At 42.0% G+C, this 21550-nt stretch overlaps 1 protein-coding gene across 17 annotated transcripts in view; it reads right to left on the bottom strand.

Annotated features, from left to right (window-relative positions):
• Window positions 1–21550, bottom strand: part of PPFIBP1 (PPFIA binding protein 1) — a 1584927-nt gene that overhangs the window by 146832 nt on the left and 1416545 nt on the right. For all 17 annotated transcript variants that reach the window (XM_069628106.1, XM_069628107.1, XM_069628105.1 and 14 more), the window contains one exon: window positions 458–646. In XM_069628106.1, coding sequence (XP_069484207.1) covers window positions 458–646 — 189 coding nt within the window. The remainder of the gene's footprint in view (window positions 1–457; window positions 647–21550) is intronic.

The following is a 21550-nucleotide window of genomic DNA, read 5'->3' as shown; positions in this document are numbered from 1 at the left end:
TTGTCAATCTACTGACCTTGAGACACTTAGGGACATAAAGGAAGGGGTAGTAAACCTGTTTGTTCTTTGCTCCGTTACTGTATTTTTCTCCCTTTGACAGAGTCAACCCCCTGAGAACAAAAAATAGGGAGTACCCAATTTCAAGCATTTCATCCTTTTTCTATAAGGCATCAACAATGTAGTAAATTGCTTCTGTCATTCGTCATTCTCCCAGCAACCTTCATTTAAAGGAGGAACATTGCTTTACTAAATAGGATAATGAGTAGTTGTCGAATGCACAACACAAATTAAGTCATCTTTTATTACGCACTAAATACTAGAGACCAGTCTCTAAGCCCAGACCGAGATTCAAACTTGTGTTTCTCTGCAATGTCTTGCTTCCAAGACAAACGCGTTGCCCTTGAGCTATCCTCCTGGCCCCAACATACTCCATACTCAACAATGACAAATCTCATACCTTAACTTTAGCAGTGGCCGTCAGAAGAACATATTCCGGTGACTCCAAAGCTTCTTGCTTCTGTTGTTGTGCTTCCTGGCCAATCAGCAGGTTATAATGGGTTGCCAGGTGCCGTCGAAGCAGTGTTTTGTTAGGCGGGATGTTTAGCAACTGAGCCAGTGTTTCAACATTGAAACGAGGCTCTAGAACCTGCCAGAAAAGTAGAAAGTGATGAAAATCAGTTTTGTAAACTATACTCCTGGGGCAACCCAGAGGGCACTTCCAATATTATTGCTTTACTTGGATTATCGAATGCTGCACATAGTTTCATATCACTTTACTTAACACATTGACAATTTGTTAGAGCGTTAATTTTAAAACGTGAAAAGAACATACAATCCTGGTAGGATTACGTTTGAATTTGATGTCAGGATTGTTAAATGTCTTGAAGGCATCCAATGGACGTTCTAAAGGGAATCAGAATACATTCCAGTCAAAACCTCAATGGTTAGCAACTGCAGTTTTGATTTAAGGTCACCAGTCCCCTCACCACCTAAGTTTGTTTCGCTTTGTATCCACAAAAGTGCCCTTATTTTGCAAGTCTGTGTAAGGGCGTCATGCTTTTATTTTTCAAACAAACTCCTTTGCTCGTGGCCCATCGCCTTATGGTGACCCTTGCTTGACACAACAAAGGGAACACTGAAAATGCCTTCAATTCCTACAGCTGATAAGCCAGAGGAGAAAATATTGATTCTCATAATTTTCCAATATGTACCCTGTAGAAACTTCCATTACCTTTCCGATTTTAAGGACTACAAATAAAACTGCTAATTTCATTGTTTTTCATTTAGTATTTTCAATTGAAACAAATCATATCAAAGAAAAGAAACAAACACAACAAAATAGGAGGACAAATTTAAGCTACATGCAAAAATAAATAAGTTTATTTTGTGTGCAAAATTTATTGTAACGCATTTATAAAAAAATAATTATGCTCACAAAATAAGATTTTCCACTAATACCATAGAACTTTGTTCAGTTGATCATAAATCACCATTAAGAATCATGGTCAAACCTTTAACCCAGGACAGGACCAATTACATGGATGCTGGCAATCATCCCGCACTTAGAAACCACTTGCGCGTTATAAATGAACAATAGAATTTAAACATTTAAAAATAAGGTGCCATTTGGACCTCCTTTTCCTCACATCCTTCCCTTCCCACTACCAATTGCTTCTTGCCTCCAGTAACACATTTTACCATGCCTCCCACATAACATATATAGAGTACACAACAAAACAAAAAAAAACAGTTACATAGCGCAACGACAAGCTTAAAACAATGTTCAAGCAAGGATGTCTAATGCAAAGTTTTTCAAGGTTTTAAGCCGCCACAGGCAAAGTGCAATTTTAGTGCCCTCCCGCCTACAGTTTATGGTTTACAATGGGGACAGTTTTTGGGATTTGAGACAAAAATGTGAAGACACCTAGAATTGATTGATTGTAGTCCAGTTCTCAATACCACGTTCCGCTTGTTTTCATGTTAAGCATTTAGTGAAGCAGTGGATTAAACTACAGCCTATCTAGATAGTCAGTAAAAAAAACTTTGTTAAAGGCACGTTATGGTTAAGTTGCGCTACTAAAACCCTATGAAATTCAGTAAAAAAAACTTTGTTAAAGGGACGTTATGGTTCCAAGTAAAACCGAAAGACCCCTGAAATTCGCCAGTTATGGCAAGCTAAGCAACCATAACTCACATCACCACCGTGCATTGCTAAGACTTACACCCAGGACATCAAAGATGACATCACAAATGCCATTGATGACATCACATGTCTGACTCGCTGTTTTTTCCTTTAGTGATATATCTTAGCAGTAATAGTTAGGAACAAAGAAAGCAAAAAGTACTATATTTGTAGACTTATACTTCAAATATGTTCTTAAATTCACTTAACTTACGGTCCACTCACAGCATATGAAATATATAAATAGGAAAAATACACACTTATGAAGACAATCAGTAAGGTTATCAACTCTTTCTTATTGTTCTGCTGTTTTTTTATTACTGTACTTTCTCTGGATGTGCTCATATTTGTATTTGCATTACTTTCTTTAGGGTGCAGTCACATTGTGTGATATTTGTACATAGGGAAGTAGTAGGTTTGAAGCAGAGCAAGCCTTTCTGTGCATAAAGATAATCAGTTAGGTTGTGAATACTTTCTGCTTCTACTGCTTTTTTGCGTACTTCACTTTCTCTATATATACTCATATTTGTATGTGTTGTTGTGTCTGTGTGTTTTGTATGTAATAATGAAATTATGTAGTAAGTGGTTTTATTAGCTACTTATTACATGTTGCCCAGTACACAAAACTCTAATAAGAAAGCATTTATCATTTCACTATTCAACATGCAAAGATTCTGAATATTGCACCTCCATCATGTATGCTGCACACAATGCTTATATTTATAAATGAGTAACTTAGTATACTGTAAAGAACTTCATATTAGAATGCTATTTATATCAATGCATTGCCTAATGCAGTACATAGCTCAAGATATCTAGTCCAATGATCCTTGACACTTTTTCTGTCAACATTATAATAAGAACAGAGTAATGTACAGAGTTTTCATGAAAAGTAAATGCTCGTTATGTCATCAGTGATGTCATCAATGACATTTGTGATGTCATCTTTGATGTCCTGGGTGTTAGTCTTAGCAATGCACGGTGCTGGCGCGAGTTATGGTTGCTTAGCTTACCATAACTGGCGAAGTTCAGGAGTTTTTCTGTTTTACTTGGAACCATAACGTCCCTTTAACAACGTTTTTTTACTGAATACACATATACATAGTGTGAATGTGATCGATGTTTACTAGCATTTCCTTACTTTATATACATGTAACATAGAACATGCTGACCCCCCCCCCCCCCTGCTAGTGATTTTGATGTCCGCGGACTGTGCGTATGTCCACGGACAACAGCAACACTACCCAAAAACTTAGGGGGTATCTTAGATTGTTCTACCATGCTATATAAACACTGAACAAGTTCAAAAAGCAGCATATAAACACATTATATGTAATAATAAATAAGAAGTGGAACCTATATGTGTAACACATCAACCATCCATTTAAATACCATACGTGCTAAAATGGAATATACCAAAACAAAAAAGATATGCTTCCAACATAATTACCTCACAGGAACTGCACAGCAAGGAGCAACAGCAGACCTACACAACAGTAAGAACACAACTTACCAGAAACTAGTAAGTAAACTTCGGTTTTCTTATATGTTTCTAAACTTTCTGTATTAGTTACACTAAAAGTATTATATTTTTTTTTTACACAGAAATGTCCAGTACTTTGGAATGGCTTGAGGAAAATTTCCCACGTGAGGAAATGTCTGAAGACAGTGATACTAATGGTTGACACTTCTCTATATAAGCAAATTAATAATCATTACTTTATGTGCACTTAACATCTACACCAAAAGAGACATTAGAAAATACTCTGCAGCGCATGTAACAAAAAATGGACATGCTTATGGAAAATGTCAATCTTTTGAAACATTTTGTGGAGGACCACATAAAAGAAAAAATTAAATATCATTGTCCCACATGCACCTGTTCCCCCTCTCCATGTCCCAGTCAACTATCCCCAAACCCTCAACACCAAGATTAACGTTTTGATGAGACTTCCATCCCTTCATCCCCTCCCATACATCCTTTCCAAACCCCTAATTCCCCTGTATTTGTGTCAGTTTCTGCTTCCCTGTGTCTTTCATTAATGTTATATCTGTATATAATTTTAAAAAAAGATTATGTGTCTTTTAATTCAGTCCTTTGTGTCTTATTTTTTTTAAAGTCTGTTGGGATGTCCGCAGACAGCGCGGGTGTCCGGGATGTCCGTAATTAACCAAAATAAGGGTGTCCCAAGGACACTATACCTGTCCGTATTGTCCGCAAACATGGAACTGTTCTTAGAACACACCCAGTGTCCGGCATGTCCGTAATTAACCAAAATGGGGGTGTTCTAAGGACACTATACCTGTCCGTACTGTCTGTAGAACATCTACGCACATGCACACCACACCCATAAATCCTACGAACATCGCGCCTGTCCGTAACTGTCCGTCTCACTTGTGTCGCACTTTTAATTAGTTTGAGGACCCGAACACTGCCTGTAGAACACCTGCGCGCGACCGTTCCTGTGCATTTGGTGTCCTGCAGACACCTGTTCCCTTTGCGGACTTGTTCGCGACGTCATCATGTGACCGCACCCACGCTGAGCGTGTGTCCTGATTTGCGGACACTGTCCTGGCCCCGAACATTTTAAAAGTACTTTTTCAGACAATCCAAAGTATTTTACAGTAAAAACTCACCATTGCACATGCCCCAGACAATGACCCTGGCTTTCTACATACTTTTTGAAACTTTTTTGAGCCTTTTTGGAGTGTTCGATCTGTCCGCAGACAGCACGGGTGTCCGCGGAGCACGCACCTGCACCCCTATAAAAGGCCACACCCCAGAGCTCATCTTCATTCTGTCTTTCTACTATTGAAGATTGACCTGCTTTTGCTGCCTTTGCTGTTGCATCATCAAACCTGATGGCATCCATGGCTGCTGTTCTTCCAGCTGGTACTGCTTCTGCCTCAGCACCACCTCCCCAAGGGCCTGCAGAGGAGAACAGGCGTGAGGATGTAGAGGAGGAGGATGACTACGATGAGGTAGTGGAAGTCCCTACTACCAGCACTAGCCGTGAGTCTGGGGTGTGGCAGTTTACCATTCATGGTGACGCACCAAAAGCACGTGCGAACAAGGTCACCTGCAACCAGTGCAAAATGGTGCTGCGTCGTGGGAGGCCTGGTTCGTTCGTACAGCTTTGGTATGACATCCATGAAGTGACACCCAAGGTCGTTCCACGGTGGGGCCGTTCGCAAGGTTGTACCTTGTGATCAACGTAGTAGGTTGAGTTCCTCTACCATATCCTCTGTTTCTGCTCCTCTCACCACAAGAGACAGGCCATTCATGATGCTGTTGACCTTACCTTTCGAGGGTCACAATATTGTGTATGTACTGCGACGTAGTACTCTGCAGGGGGGAGAATCTTCGAAGTGCTTTCGAGACTGCGGTCACAGAGCACCAGAAGACCGGCTACCTACCTAAGTAAGGCCCACCCTACATCTTCCTCTCTCCACCTGCCCTTTCTTATCCCTGTGGTTGGTGTCCCTTATTTACCCTCCCCTTTCCTTGTGTGTCATGTGTAAAAAACAAAAAAAATATAAAACAAAAACCAACAAAAAAAGGCTCTTTTCAGAGCCGCCTTTCACAGTTTAAAAATAGAAGTGGCAAATAAATGGAGCAGGGCCCTGTGCATTTTTTAGAAGTCTGCGGACAGTTCGCAGACATCTAAAATTTTGGGGTGCTGCCCTAGCAAAACCATTGCACTTTTCCATGGGAGGAAGTGTGTCAAGAATCCCACTCCTATGCGAGTAGCTGGGGCATATACTGTTGCCAAACTGCCTAACAGACATAAATGCCTTTATTTCAGGGCCCTCCTGTGTCCAAGGTGCAGGCAAATGACTTGGGACCAGCCCTCCTGGCATAGAAGTCCTCAAACACCTGAAAACAAACAGAAGACTACATTTCCCAGAGGCCCCGCGCGACCGCGAGCCTCTGGGAAGCTTTGGGACCACGCCCGATCAATCGCGCATGCGCGCAGAACCCACACGGATCCCCGCTTGCGCTACAGACTCTCCGCCAGAGAAGACGTGTCTCCGTGGGCTCCTGCAGGCTGCTGTCAGCGGGGCCATTCCCCGCCTGCGAACACTGCAGGCCCCGCTGCTTGCTTGAGATAAGTGCTTTCACTCATTGGTTGGGAACGAGGGCGTGTGGGGAGTTTTTGTGCTACTAACCCGCTCCGACTCGGGGCCTTGAAACACCGCGGATTGGGCTCCGGCACCGGCACCATTAACCCTTGGTTGGCAGACTTGCATGCCGGACTCCAATATTGTAGTGAACCGAGGCACCCGGCATCGTTAACCCTTGCTTGGCAGAGCTGCATGCTGGATTCTATGTTGTAGCGAACCGGCACCATTAACCCTTGATTCTTAAAGTTGCACGCCGCATGCTATGTCTAACGCTGTTAAGCACCAAGCTCATAGGTGTCTCATTTCTTGTAGTGGCAGAACGCCGGCTGATCGGTCCATGACAGAATCCCGTACTTCTGAAGCTAAGTGCTTAAACCTTTGTGTGATCAAAATGCTCTCGTGTTAATGTTTTGGGGGCATTTACCTGTGTATCTGAATCCATGGGAGCTCTCTGAGTAATACGCTATGGTAAAATCTATGAATCTATGAATGTATGAATGTGATATGGTATTGTCTAATGCATCCAAGCCTAGAGAAGTAATCTGGGAGTTGGAATTGGTAAGCACAAGAAAGTGCAAGGTGCATGAGTCTGGCAGTATCTGAGAGTCCACGGATAGCCCAGGAGGGTTGAACTTTATTTTCCCTGAACTACCCCAACCCTATCCAAAACCTCTCCCTTTCCCTCAACCCGGTTTACCAAATACCCCCTACCCATCCAAACCAGCGGACCCTAACCCTCTTTCCCCGGCGGGTCGCGTATGCCTGAGTGCTGAATATCTCAGGCGCCAAGACTCAACGGGGAGGCAGGTGTACGTGCTACCTCCGCGCAAGACAACGTACCTGACAAAGTGGTTGCTCTGAAAAGAGCCTTTTGGTGGCGTTTTTTTGTGTTTGAAAAACTTGAAATGGTCAACACCTACTGCAAAATGGATGGCTGTAATTCCAAAAAAGGTTGCAATGCATTTTGTACATTTCTCATAAAAATCTGATTGCCAGCATAAGTAAGATGGACTCCATCTCTGCAAAAAATGTATGTGCTATGAAACATAATATTTTCATTGTGAAAAGAGGACAGGCCAACATCTCTTAGAAAGGCACAAACAGCCTTATTGACATTGCGCCTCGCTTTCTCCATTTGTCGACCAAATGAAGAAGAACGCAGCCACATTTGTCTTTGCGTAATAAGAGAAAAAAATACGTGGGCATTTGGAAACATGTACATGACCTTCCCAAGTCCTTCTTTCATTGCAAATTGCAATGACATTCCAGACACATGTCCTAAACTGTTCCCTCCACAATGAATTATAATTATGTATGGATGATGCTCTGTCTTCAAAGTAGCACAGAGAGGTACCAAGTCCAGCCATTTCATTCCACGCACTCCATGCCAGTGCACTTCTACATGAGGGAATCCAAGATCTACAGCTACTCCACAGCGTTCTGCACGCACCTCCAACCAATGTATCCATGAGTCTCCCAAAATCCAGATAATCTGTTTTCTGAAACACACAGCCATAGCTATCTGTTCTTCTCTCGGGCAAAAGACTTTCTGACAAACTCTCTCCTTACACAACACACCCAGTAGACTTTACTGACCAATCCCTTGCTCTGCTCATTTGCATGCCTCTCCACCCCAAAATCCCCATATGTAATACGCGCTGTCCGCGGACTACCGCCATGTCCGCGGACATATCGAAAATCTGAGCGTGGTGAATGTAAATTTAAATAGTGGGCCCCATTTCCCCTTGGAGGTTGGCTCTGAAAAGAGCCATTTTCTTTGTTTTTTTTGCAGATGCTTAGACACCTGTTATTTTGTATTTTTTTTCTTACTTTACTCCTAAAATCTTCACATAACCTTCTCCAAAGCAACCCTTATTTTGCAAAACAGAATGGCATTTCCCATAAAAGAGAAGGAAATGCCATTGTCTTTAAAATAAACAGCATCACTGGAATCAATATTCTCATTAATACAGAAGAACATACCAGCTCTAAGCATGAAAGCAAAAAACATAACTATTGTCCCATATTGCCCTTGGTACTAATCCAGAAAAAATTACTTTGGCATTTGGAAGGATGTTCATTACTGCTTGAACCAAGTGTTCCAAAATTACCAACAAAGTAGGGGCACTGACATAGCCCAAATGGGAAGCACCATAGTGCAAAACTACCACATGGGGACTGTTCATCCTGCCCATATCTTCACAAACGTGTACAATTCTCTGTACATTGCAATCAGGCAGTGTGCTCCACACCACCTCCACTCCTTTAACATCAAAATTGTTAGCCACATGCCAGCATTGAGCATTTATTTATTTATTTTAATTCTTATAAACTTCTCGCGCACCTCTGAAATACACGGACACGCTCCCCCAGGCCCGATCGCGTGTGGAACTTCTCGCGCGTGTAGAACTTTGGCGCACATTTTTTTCCTGCGCAGGGACGCTACCGCCTGCTTTCGTGTGGCGGACATGTATGGGCCTGTGCGCGTCTTTGGCCGTGCGCTGTTTTTCCCTATTCGATTCCATGAATACGTGTTGTAGGCGAGCGTGTGGGCGTTCTGCGGACTTGCCTCCTGTACTTCCCCCCCGTGACGCCCACATTTTCACGAGTTGTTCCCCATTCTGCGTGTAACGCCCCGTGTTACGCCTACTTTTGTTATGTGCGTCGCGCTATGCGAGAATTCGCTGTGGCCTTATCGCACGGCGTTCGATGACCTGTGCGCCAGCGTGCGCCACGCACTTTTTCAGCGCACATCCCACATTTTGCGCGTGCACAGACTTCCATGAATAGATGTGCGATGTTTTATGTGCGATAATCGCACTTGCACTGCGATTTTCACTATTTCTCTGCGAATCGCACGTTTTCGCACGCGTGCGCCATTTTTTCGGCGCACATTAATTCCATGAATCAGCCTTTTAGTAGTGTATCATAAAATTACACACAGCCAGGATAAGGTAATGTATCTTCATACACTCACACAGATAGACACTATCATTGAAAATCTCCCAGCTGCAATAACACCACTTCCTGTAAATCACATCCTTCTGCCTTATTACCCACACCTTCACAAATGCATACGTTCCATGCTTTTCTATACAGTTTCTGCCATTTACCTTACAAAAATTGCAAAATAAATATGTCATTATTTGTTCTTTCTCTTAACATTCAATAACGCAGCCTTAAAAAACCAAGTGAGTTTCATACACTTAGTATTCTATTAATTTGCAAAGCATGTTGAACTAACATATTGTAAGTAAAATATAAAGGCTGCACATAGTCAAAGGAAACTAGATGCTCACACTATGTTCAGATATCAAACAAGAATACTACTACAAAAACATAAAAATCAACTCAACGTCTAAATTAACATCAGTGCTATAAACACAAAATGACTAACTTCTTTCTTTTACAATTGCAGTGAAGACCACGCTCCTGAAAAGCAGCAGCATCTGAAGTACAAACAACAACTCAGAAGAAACCTGCTCATTCCACACAAAAGAGTAAGTACAATACTACCATAATTTTCTTACTGTTATTCAAACATACTGTGGGGTTGATTCATGGAATTTGTGCACCGAAAAACAGATGTGTGCACCATTCTGCCTACAAATCCCCATTTGTTAAACAGGGATTAGCAGGCAGAATGGCGCACAAATCCCCATTTTCCGGCGTACAAATGACATAACTCGGCCCCTAGAATGTTAGTATTACAGAACAAAGAACTGTTTTAATTCTATACCATTAGATTTAGTATTAGTGCTTCTCCTCACCACTAGCTTACTTTCTACTGTCATCTGAACCCCAGTATAGTAACACACAAATACAAGAATAGCCTTCCCAACTAGTTGTAGATGCCCAATGCACAATCACACACCACCACATACATCCTTACCATCATACTCAGACACTCATGCACACATACATTGCAGAACAGCCCAACCCATACCTTCTTTTTTTTTCAACAGACCCCAAAGAATGCCTACCAAAAAGCAAGTCCGTAGAAAGCAACGCAGAAGTAGAGCAAATGAAAATAAAAGCATCCATCTCTAGCAGAATTTGTACAAAAAGTTCAAACAAAAGATGTAATAGAGTCATTAAGCGAAACAAAAAAAGCTTCCAATACAAAAACTTTCCCTCCTCTTTCAAAATGTAAAACGAAACAAAGTAATTAACAAGAATTCAGCTACCGCTACTGCTAACACTGCTCCTATAAATCTTGATGTAGTGGCAAGTAACCATACCAAAAAAAGTATTTTACAAAAAATGTTACGCCACAGTGTCCTTCAGAATCTTATAAAGACAGGAGGGAAATCATGCACAACCCTTAAAACCTACCGTAGAAAATATCTTAGAAGCTCTCAGATAGTGCAATTCTTCTCAAAAGGAATTTATTTATTTTAGTGTTAAACAGATTGAAACCACTAACAAAACTAACTACTAAATTACAAAAAAGACTTCACAATAAACAGAATGTCAACAAAAATAACTTCTTAAATATCTGTGGAGGTCAATGGAGTCATACCATGAGCACAGAACCATATTTCAATGAAGAAGCATATAAACAAAAGCAAACAAACAATTGCCATACATAACAGTGGACGAGGGTATGAAAATGTAATACCATAATGGAACAAGAAATGCTGCTTACATAAATATCCCCAGACCACACAGTATCACCTCTCCATTCGACTGAACCAGAACGTCCAGTATACAAATGGCTATGCACGTCAATGTTTAACATTGCCAAAAAATCTTTCAAATCTTTACGCCAGTTCCTCAATCAGCATGTGAAAGTCAAAGACAAAATCAAAATGAAACTACTACAAAATATGGATACCTGCCCAGTGCGCAAATACACAGGACTACAGGGACATTCATTAGCCTGCATTTCAGGACCTATTTGCAAAAGCACCTTCCATCATATCAAAATGATATCAACACATCATTCAACTATAAGAAATCTAGTCCATAAACTGTACTATGCTTAAAGTCTTGCTTTAGCACTAGCCAATTTAAATAACAATCTTCTACATGGTACAGCCAAAGACCTACTCGAAGAAATAGAGCATATCCAGAGAAAATATTTTGGAAGTGAAAGCCACTTACAAAATGCAACAGCTTTACAACAGACTAGCAACAATTGTACTGATGGCAACCTTCTACTACACACATACAAAAGAGAAATACTAAAATTTAAAAGTACATCCCCTGAAGTACAAAACCATGTGTGTGTGTTGCCGCAGACCTTTTTATAAAAGTAACAAAAACTGTAGACTTAACATTGACAACAACCAAACTCCTTCACATGCTATCACAAATAACTTAGAATAATTCCCACTACCAAAACCCCTGCAACAACTCAATTTATATGAGAGCATCATAATTCAAACAATGCACCCATTTCAAGCAATAATACGCCTTCAACCAAAAACAGCAAAATGACCTCCCTCAGAGTGAAAGGCATTTGTGGCAAAGTAGTTTATTTACCATTAGATCTGAAAGAAAATGTGCTCACTCTGGGAGTGCAACGTCCAATAGAGCAATCTTTATTTGTGTACCTACAAAAGACAAAAAGAATTGGCAACAACTCGTAGACTTACATAAAGTTAGCCAAGCCTTGCAATATCTAAAAGAAAATAATGAATACTACAAAGAAATGAATACTGAAGAAAACTTGAGCGAAACCACTGAAATAATTCAAGAGTCATCAGAAACTGGTCAATTTGAACTTCTAGATCCTGCTACAGTATCCAATATTTTAGACCATTATACAATTCATCCATTACACTCCAATGACACCATAGATGATGCACTAGAAACGTACCAAATGCGACAAAACAAAGGATCATCAGCCAGCTTATGGGAAAAAAGTATAGAAGCACGTGCTTTTCCTATACTCTTTCCTACTGGGAAAGGAGGAAGGTACGATGATAGACCCATTCAGATAACAGTATCAGAATACCGCTCATTACGAATGTATTCTGAAGATCCACATTTTGTCTAAACCTGGGAATACATATTCTACCTACTCTTTGAAAGTGAACTAGCAACTCTATGCTACGGAGTTGCACACACATTGAAATCAGGTACCCACTTTCAAAATATGTCAGCTACGCAATTACTACAAAAAGTGCAAGAAAAAGATGAGGTTTTACAATCAAGCATTACAAATCTGTTAGCAAACATGCATGGTACTAAAGAGTACTGGTTCCGATGTCACAGAGATGTAAGTTGTATGATAAGAAACCTTGGGCCGCCCACTTGGTTTGTTACATTAAGTTATGCAGAATATGCATGGGATGATTTACATGATTTCCTACGCATATCAAACAAAAACAAAACAAACAGATATACTAACACCTGGAGAACTTTGCTCTCTAGATCCTGTTAATGTTTCAAGATATTTCCATCATCGCTTCCTTGCTATGCTACACTATTTGTAATAAAACTGTCTCCCCTCCCCCCCTCGGAGAAGTGCAACACTTCTTTTGGAGAAAGGAATACCAAGCCAGAGGAGCACCACATATCCACATGCTTTTATGGATTAAAAATGCTCCTAAATTTGGTCAAGACAGTGATGCCACTGTTTTACAGTTTATCGAAAAATATGTCACTTGTGAAATTCCATCAGAAGCAACAAATAGTGATCTTCATGCACAAATTGTACAATTTCAAAGACACAAATGTGGGAAATATTGTCGTCACAAATGCAAAAACAAAGGGAAATAAGACACCAAATGCCGCTTTGGTTTCCCTAAACCAGTTACAGAAACAGGTGAAGTGAACAACTTTATGTCAGTTAGACATAGTGTTAAAGGTAAATCACCTAAGAACACATATTACATAAAAAGAACAGAAGAAGCAAAATATATCAATGATTACGAAGCAATCATTGCCCTCTTAAGGAATGCAAACATAGATGTGTAGTACATTGCAGACAATTCCACTGCATTTGCACGATATGTTACAGCCTACTTAACTAAAGCAGAAAAAACAGAGCTTCAAGACCTCTGGAATGACCTATCATCGGACAAAACACTGGGCCTCATTACGAGTCAGTCGGTCCAGAAATAACGGTGTCGGTAAACCCGCCGCCACCGTTGTTTCCGGACCGGCGGATCTTGAGTTCTGCAGGCGGGAGGTGTCATTCCTGCCAGGTCTGGCCTGGCGGGTTTAACACCACCCGCCTGCAGACGAACGTGGAAACACCGGCACCATTACAAGATGGTGCCGGTGTTTCGACTTCCCCATTCCCATGCAGTCCTATAGGACTCCATGGGAATGGGGATTTACCGAATTCTGTATCCGGAATTACTGGGTCACCGGGGTTGTAATGCCCGAGTCTGGTGGTAAACTGCCGGAATTTCCGGCACGGTTACCGCCGGACTCGTAATGAGGCCCATAGTCTAAGAAATTGTACAGCTTAGGCATAAAAATTTTCTCTCATAGAGAATGTGGCTGCTATGAAGCTGCAGATCGTTTAACCGGTACTGCTTTGTATGGAAAATATGAAAATGTAGTATGGCTAAGTCTTGGTCCTGCTAAATTTAGAAAAAGAGTTCACAAATCATACGACAACATAGAAACAATAGCCAAAAATGATCCCAAAAGCCAAGACATTCTGAAAAACAATTTACTAGACACATACTACCCAAACAGGAGTACCACTTTGGAAACCATGTGTCTATACCACATAGCCCAAAACTTTATATACAAAAATAATATAAAACCCGATGAAAATAAAGGTAGATACAGAGTGACAAATTATGAAGGCAGCTTAGTGAAACTTACCAAACAAAGCTTAATTATATCAAATTGTCATTATAAACTCCTCAACATAAAGAACTATATTACATGTCCCTACTACACATTTTTAAACCATGGAGAAAAAAAGAATAGATACTAGATATCTATGACTCCTATGAAGACGCTTTCAAAGCAAATTAAAGCACTATAACCGATGTAACCTTTACACAGTACAAAACACAATGAACAGCAACACGAAGAAGAACTCCAGGCCCAACTAGATAAGGACACTCCCGACAGTAGCCAAGAACCACTGGGACAGCCACTAATAGCAAATGAGGCAGAAAGTAGAAAACACCATGTGTCACTATGAAGAAGATACAGAAGACTTAACTGTACTGCAATCAAAACTGAACAAAGAGCAGCATACAATTTTTCAAGAAGTAACAAAAGAAATTGCACATGTTGTACAACATGAAAATAAAGACTGTACCTGCCAAAATTACAAACCTATACTACTATACTTCAGTGGTGAAGCTGATTCAGGCAAAACATGCTTAATCAAAATCATCAGCAAGTTCCTTCAACAATTGACAAACAACAAACTGTCAGCTGTTTTAACTGCCCCCACAGGTTTAGCTGCCTACAACATAGGCGGTGTCACTTTACACTGGTTACTATTCCTTCCAGTAGAACACCAAAACAAATTAGAATATTACAAACTTTCTACAGAAGCTGCAATGAAACTACGCAGATTTTTAAAACAAATGAAAATGTTACCGATAGATGAAATGAGCATGGCCTCCAACCTAATGTTGGCTTTGATTCACCTCAGATTACAAGGAGTACTCAAAACAAACCACGAAGAGCTCTTTGGAGGAAAACACATTGTTTTCAGAGATCTTCTTCAATTGACACCAGTGAAAGGTGAACCTATTTTTAAAACCTTAGGACACAAACTCTGCCGTAAAACTGTTGGCAGCATAGGAAATGTTAACCTTTGACCACATTTCCAATACAGAGAATTAACAGAAAACATGCGCCAGTCTGCAGACTTCACATACGCCAACATTTTAAAAAGTATTAGAGTTGGTGTACTCTCTCAAGAATCACAAGCACTATTAAAAACCCAGCACATCCATGCACTTTATGGCCATAACTCATGTGCTACTGATGTAATGCAACAATTAGCACACAAAAATGTCAATTGTATGTCCTTGATGCCAACTCTTGCAAGCTGTTCCAAATTCAATTAAACAATGTTGAAAAAAGAAATGCAACCAATAATTGAAATTTGCTCCACAGACAAACTGGATGTACATGGTATGACACTACCCATGTGTCAACAAGCCACAACAAAATTAAATACCTTAGAAAACTATCTTCAACACAGCTGGTTTGGAGAAAGTATTAAAATTACCTTTAAACTGTAGAGTAATGCTGAAACGTAAACTTCACGTGGGGCAAGGACTAGTTAATGGAGCACCTGGTACAGTTGTTGGCTTTCAAACATACCCACGTGCCAACAACATTCAGTTTGTCAATATTCTCTTTGACAAACTATCAGAAGTAAAAAGGATAGGACGCAAAACAGCTTGAGTCCTTCTTTTCAAAGACATGTATGTACGCAGAGAACTATTTTCTCTAAATCTAGCATACACAGTCACCATTCACAAATCACAAGGTCTTACCCTAGATAAAGCATTGATAGATATTGGGAACACAGTCTTTACAGAAGGCATGAGCTACGTAGCACTATCACGCTTACGTACACTTGATGGTCTATTTCTAATCAACTTTGATGCAAGTAAACGCTGATATTCCTTGCATTTTAGAATACAATAGACTACGTTCACTATACACCCCCATCTAAAAATCTATCCTGTTCCACAAAAAGCAAAACGTAAAAGAAAACTACTTCAAACAGAAATGCAACAGGATCTCACTGCAAATCCTCCAAAGAGAATAAAATAAGATAATACTTCATAAATCACTACAACCAAAGAAGAATGTACTACTCAAAGTAACTCAGGTACTTCTTCAAAGAAGCAACACACACTCCGAAGAAATGACTTGGACACAGAACTATCTGGTCCATTCAAATTTTCAAACATAACTGGTGTAAATTGCTACGCAAATGAAGCAATAAATATTCTATTTCAATTGCCACCAATTGTTGACAACATTTACTTACACAATTCAGACCAATTGTGTTTGCAAATGTTAGTCCTTCATAGAAATGCAAGCAACAATCCTGACAACACATATAGTGTTCATGGAATAAGACAAGAATTGGACTACTGTGCTGGAATGGTGAAATTCACTATAAACTCACAAGACGATCCACAAGAATTTCTAATGTACTTACTACAAGTACTGGAAAACAAAAACATACCTATAAATGAAATCTTCCAGATTTCATACATGTGGAAACATACAAGCACCCTGTGCAACAATATGGCACAGGAATAAATCCCTAATGAACGCTTTGTGTATGTATCCATACCCAACTGTGAATCCGTTCTATTTCAGCAACTTGTACAAAATGCAAACCATGGCAGATTATGTACTACCTGCAATTCAGATAATCGCTCCACCTTACAAATACAAACGCATAGTAAATACGTAATACCAATGCTTTTAAGTTACAATGCAGATGGTACCAAAAACAACTGTAAACTGACTGGATTCACACATGGTCAAGTATCACTTGGTAAGAAAACCTTCACAACAATAGGTATAATCGATCATGCAGGAGCCACAACCAATGCAGGTCACTACACTGCATATATAAAAAAAGAATTGTGGATGGTTCGAATGTAATGATAGTACCATTACTCTAAAGCAAAGATTACCAGCAAATCTTAAAAACACTTATTTTATGTTCTTAAAACCAAAATTTAATAACTAATCTGTGCATAAACATTAATAAAACTTCAATTAGAAAACTATAAACAGTTAGAATACGCCAACAGGTATCTAACTGCCCCAAGATTCTGCAACAACCAAACAGATAAATCAATACCACTAAAATATAACAATAAACAGTTAGAATACGCCAATATGTATCTAACTGCCCCAAGAATCTGCAGATAGATTAGCAACTTGAGAATGTAAATAAAAACCTATAACCAGTTACAATTCAACAACAGGTATCTAACAATCTGCAACAAGTCAACAGATGGAACATTAGCCAGAAACAACAAGTAAACACTGAAAACAAAGAAACAAATGTACTATATCATAACAAAAAAGTTTTTTTTAATCCAACATGGATTTTTTTTCCCACAGACCCAATGATTTAAGCAACAGAAACTGAGCAAATTGCACATTGCACTGGTTTTTAAGCTACTAAATATGAGGGTCGAAATAAAGCAAAATGTCTATTATTGTCATGACCCTTGCCCCTGGCCTTCACTGGCAAATCAGCCTCCCAGTTAGAGCCAGGTCCAAGGCCTTAAAACCTCATTCAAGACTCTCTTGGAGTCAGTCCTGGCGCCTTTGGCGCCAGGCTCATAACCATCATGAAGACCAACATTAGAATGGGACTATTTACTTGGGACAATTTAACTTGGGGGGGGGGGGGGGTTCAGCCAACATGGAGGCACATACATAGCTCAGTTACAAGGAACTGAGTTATGCGGTCTAGTCTGTTGGGTGTGGCAGGCCTGGGACTACTTTACCTGGACTTCTTTACCTGAGACTATTTAAACTGCACCCAAACAGCAGAACATGCTTTGCGTTATTCTGCTGTGGGCAGCGTAACGCTCACCGTGTCCAGTTCTTTGATGCCAGCTTACCTGAAACCAAGGACCTGCAGAGAGAGAAAAAACACTACGAAACTTACCTGGAACAGTATCCTGTCTTTAATTCATCGCCGACTATAGTTCCACTCACCTGAAGGTACGAACTCCATCATCCGGCACTGCATGCATCCTGGAATGAGGAGAAAGAAAGACAGCATTAGTAAGCGTTTACTCACGTTTCCTCCCGAATAAAGAAAGCCACAAAATTCTTACCTGGGTAGTCATCTCCTGGTCAGTATCATTGCTGGAACATTACGGCGCTCGGCGAGGAACATTGCAACCTGCAAGGAGAGAAAAGACACAGGTTAGCAATATAAAAGGCGAAACAGCGCTGCGCATCGCGCATTACTCACCGGACAGCATCGCACACACCGCGCTTTTGCCTACCGGCCCATGCTCATCTTCAAACTGCATGACAACAGCAAAATACCTTTCCATACCTAAAAGGGAAGAAGCAAGACATTATTATTTGAACTAAGAGGAACATAAGAACTGCATATAAAGACTGTAAAGCAGCAAACCTACGGAGTCGCAGCAGGCTTGGATTCCTACAGTGGGGGCTTGCACCAGGGAAGTAACTTGGTCGCTGCTCGCCCCCCATATCTACGCGCCCCTGCCACGAGGAGCAGGACAGAGACTCCACCTTTCACAATATTAAGGTGAGGAGAGGGCCCAAGGGGGAGGAAGGAGTCTTTTTTTTTTAAACTACTGGACGGATTCTCACCAAATTTACAAAAGCACGCTTTCGGGACCAAGCCGCCGCTCGCGACGCAAATTTGGTGAAAATCCGTCCAGCGGTTTGGGCTGTAGGCGTGAGCAAAGTTTTTTCCCCATTCAGTCTATGGGAAAAAAAGAAATTTTGGGACCCCCACTATAACTTTACCTCCTGGACCAAATCTCACCAAACTTTGCAAAAAAATTCAGAGTGGGCCATATACTTTTTTTTGTGCAAAGTTTGGTGAGGATTCGTCCAGAGGGAGCAAAGTTATAAGCCTCCCAAAAAGTGCTCTTCCTATGGGATTAGCAACTTAACCATAACTACACAGCCACTACCGTGGCTGTGGTGATAAGGTTCAATACCTTCCTAGAGGGAGAAATATAGAAATCACAAGCAAAATAAATATATTCAAGTGATAAAGTTGCCTAGGAAAATGTAACCAGGGGGCAGCATTTCCTTAAATTTTTACTCCCAAGAAAATGATGCACTTTCCCCACATATTCTGGAACTGGAGTTAGAATACTAAGTAATACCCATTCGAGAATATGTGGGCGCTGTTTGTGGAAGCCCGGTTTTGAAAGGGCTGTCTGTGGCTGTCCCCCTGAGCGTTTCCTGTGGACATCAACGGCAAAAATCTGGTGAAAATTCTCTAAGTGCCCAAAACTCTGCCTATTCTACCCACAACTCATTAACACAGTGCACACGGTTTTGTGCGCGCGCTGTTTGTGGAAACCCTGTTTTGAAAGGGCTGTCTGTGGCTGTCCCCCCTAAGCGTTTCCTGTGAACACCAACGGTACGCCTGCAAGTGGGAATGTTGGACTTTGGCAAGAGAAATTATTCACTGAAACTAAAACGTATGTTTGTTTTGTTTGTAGGTGAAAATCTGGTGAACATTTTCTAAGTGCCCAAAACTCTGCCTGTTCTACCCACAACTCCTTATTACCACAGTGCAAGCGCTTTTGCGGAAGCCCTGTTTTGAAAGGGCCGTCTGTGGCTGTCTTGGGTTGGAATGGGTGGACTGTAGTACAGAGGTACTGTCATTTTGTCACTTTCCTTAATGCGACTTGCGTGTGTAACCATCCTAGTGCAATTGTTTACTGTTCCTTTTACATACATGCTCATTATTTGTTAATTAACTGGTTTTCGCGGGTGACCGCATGTGTTAACACTGCTGCACCCGGTCAAGTGACTGTTTGAAGAGGGACGCGGGCGACCGTGTGTGTTGTAATCAGTGGTGGAAATGGAAAAAATGTGGTGGGGGATCCCACAACACAAGGGCTGGGTGCGGGAGGAGTTGGGGGGGAGGGGTCGGTGCCCGAGGGGCGTGGTCTGTTACGGGCCCATGCTACCGCAGGGCTCGTGTCTCCTTAAGAGATTGTAACCCTACCACGTGAGAGGTATCACGTGGGAAGTACGTCAGAAGGAGGGGAGGAGTTTGGGGATCAGTTAGTACCTGTATGAGAATAAAGAGAGACGTGTATTCTCCATCGGTGTGTCTGTCCTCCTTTCAAAGGCCCAGTCCGGGCCTAACATTTGGCGACGAGTTGATCTACCAGACCACCGAATCCTCCTCCTTTGCGAGCAGCGATCCCGCTCCGATCCGCGCCGCGGGCACCTTCCAGCCCGGCGCACGTGCCTGATCCCAGGCCCGCCTCCTCCTCACCACGTCGACAGCATTTCCGCACCGCGGCCTACGCCCAGCCTGATCCCAGGCCTGCTTCCTCCTTGCCGCGCCAACAGCGCGTCCGCGCCGCGGGCGTTTCCCGAGCCCGGCGCCAAGCCTGATCCCAGGCCCGTCTTCTCCTCACTGAGCGGACAGCGCATACGCGCTGCGGACAAGTCCACCTCCTCCACCCAGGTGGTCCCAGCGACGTTTGCCTGATCCCAGGCCTGCTTTTCCTGCATCAGAACCGCACCACCGCGCCACAGAGAACCCACGTGGCAAGCACCACGCGGCCCACGCTGACTGCACGACCACCCTACAGCAAGCGCATCGGAAGACGAAGTCATCGGAGGTGGGTCAGACAACGCATAATCAGAGACACACGGTCTGCTGTATAATCCCCCAGCATGAGCTCACCTCAGGCCCAACCACCGCCAAATGCCCCAGCCCCTGCAAGGAACACAGCGACTACAGCATGGCGCATGCCTCCCCCATTTTCAATGATGCCACAAGCAGACAAAGGCCCAAGATGGACTGATTGGCTGGAGGACTTTAACACCTTCATCGATGCTGCCGGGGAAGACAAGTCCCCTCGGCTACGTAGCACGTTCCTAAACCTGGCGGGCAATGACATCAAACTCCTTACCAAGACCATCCCCCCTGCTGAACAAGCTGACTTTCCAACACTAATAGCAGCCATAAACAGGAGATTAGTAATTGAACCCAACAGAGACTATGAAAGATACATATTCAACCTATGCACACAGAGAGTCGATGAAACCATTGATGAATTCATAACCCGCCTACGCATTAAAGGGGCCAACTGCCAATTTGAAGCCTTCTCACTCGACAAAGCCATACGGTTGAGGATTATTGAAGGCTGTTTGTCTCAAACCCTAAAGAAACAACTCCTCAAAAAACCTATCACCATAGAGGAAGTGAGCCAGATGGCCAGAATTCTAGAGAGGGTTGAAAAGCAAGTGTCCCAAATCTCGAACACAGCCTCGACGAGACAAGAAAAAGCCGAAACCGTCGCAGCGCTACAGGCTAGCAACGCAAGACAAGGGGATAAGGGGGTCAACCCCAACTATTCCACGATGCCGAGGACCCAACGCCAATGCTACCGCTGTGGAATGTCTTTCCCTCACGCGGGAACCTGCCCCGCCATTTCACAGAGATGCGGCAACTGCGGCAGAGAGGGACACTTCCAATCAGTCTGCAGGGAAGGCAGACCGTTCCCGACACAAAAGTTCCCACTCGCCCCTCAATTCAGAACGCGGGTCAGAAACCCCCTAACCCAGGCCTACCAA

The sequence above is a fragment of the Ambystoma mexicanum genome, chromosome 12 (genome assembly GCF_040938575.1).
Source record: "Ambystoma mexicanum isolate Mex_15411 chromosome 12, UKY_AmexF1_1, whole genome shotgun sequence".
NCBI classification, from domain to species: Eukaryota; Metazoa; Chordata; class Amphibia; order Caudata; family Ambystomatidae; genus Ambystoma; species Ambystoma mexicanum.
The sequence above is the reverse complement of the archived record's forward strand: the minus strand, read 5'-3'. Positions and strand labels throughout refer to the sequence as shown.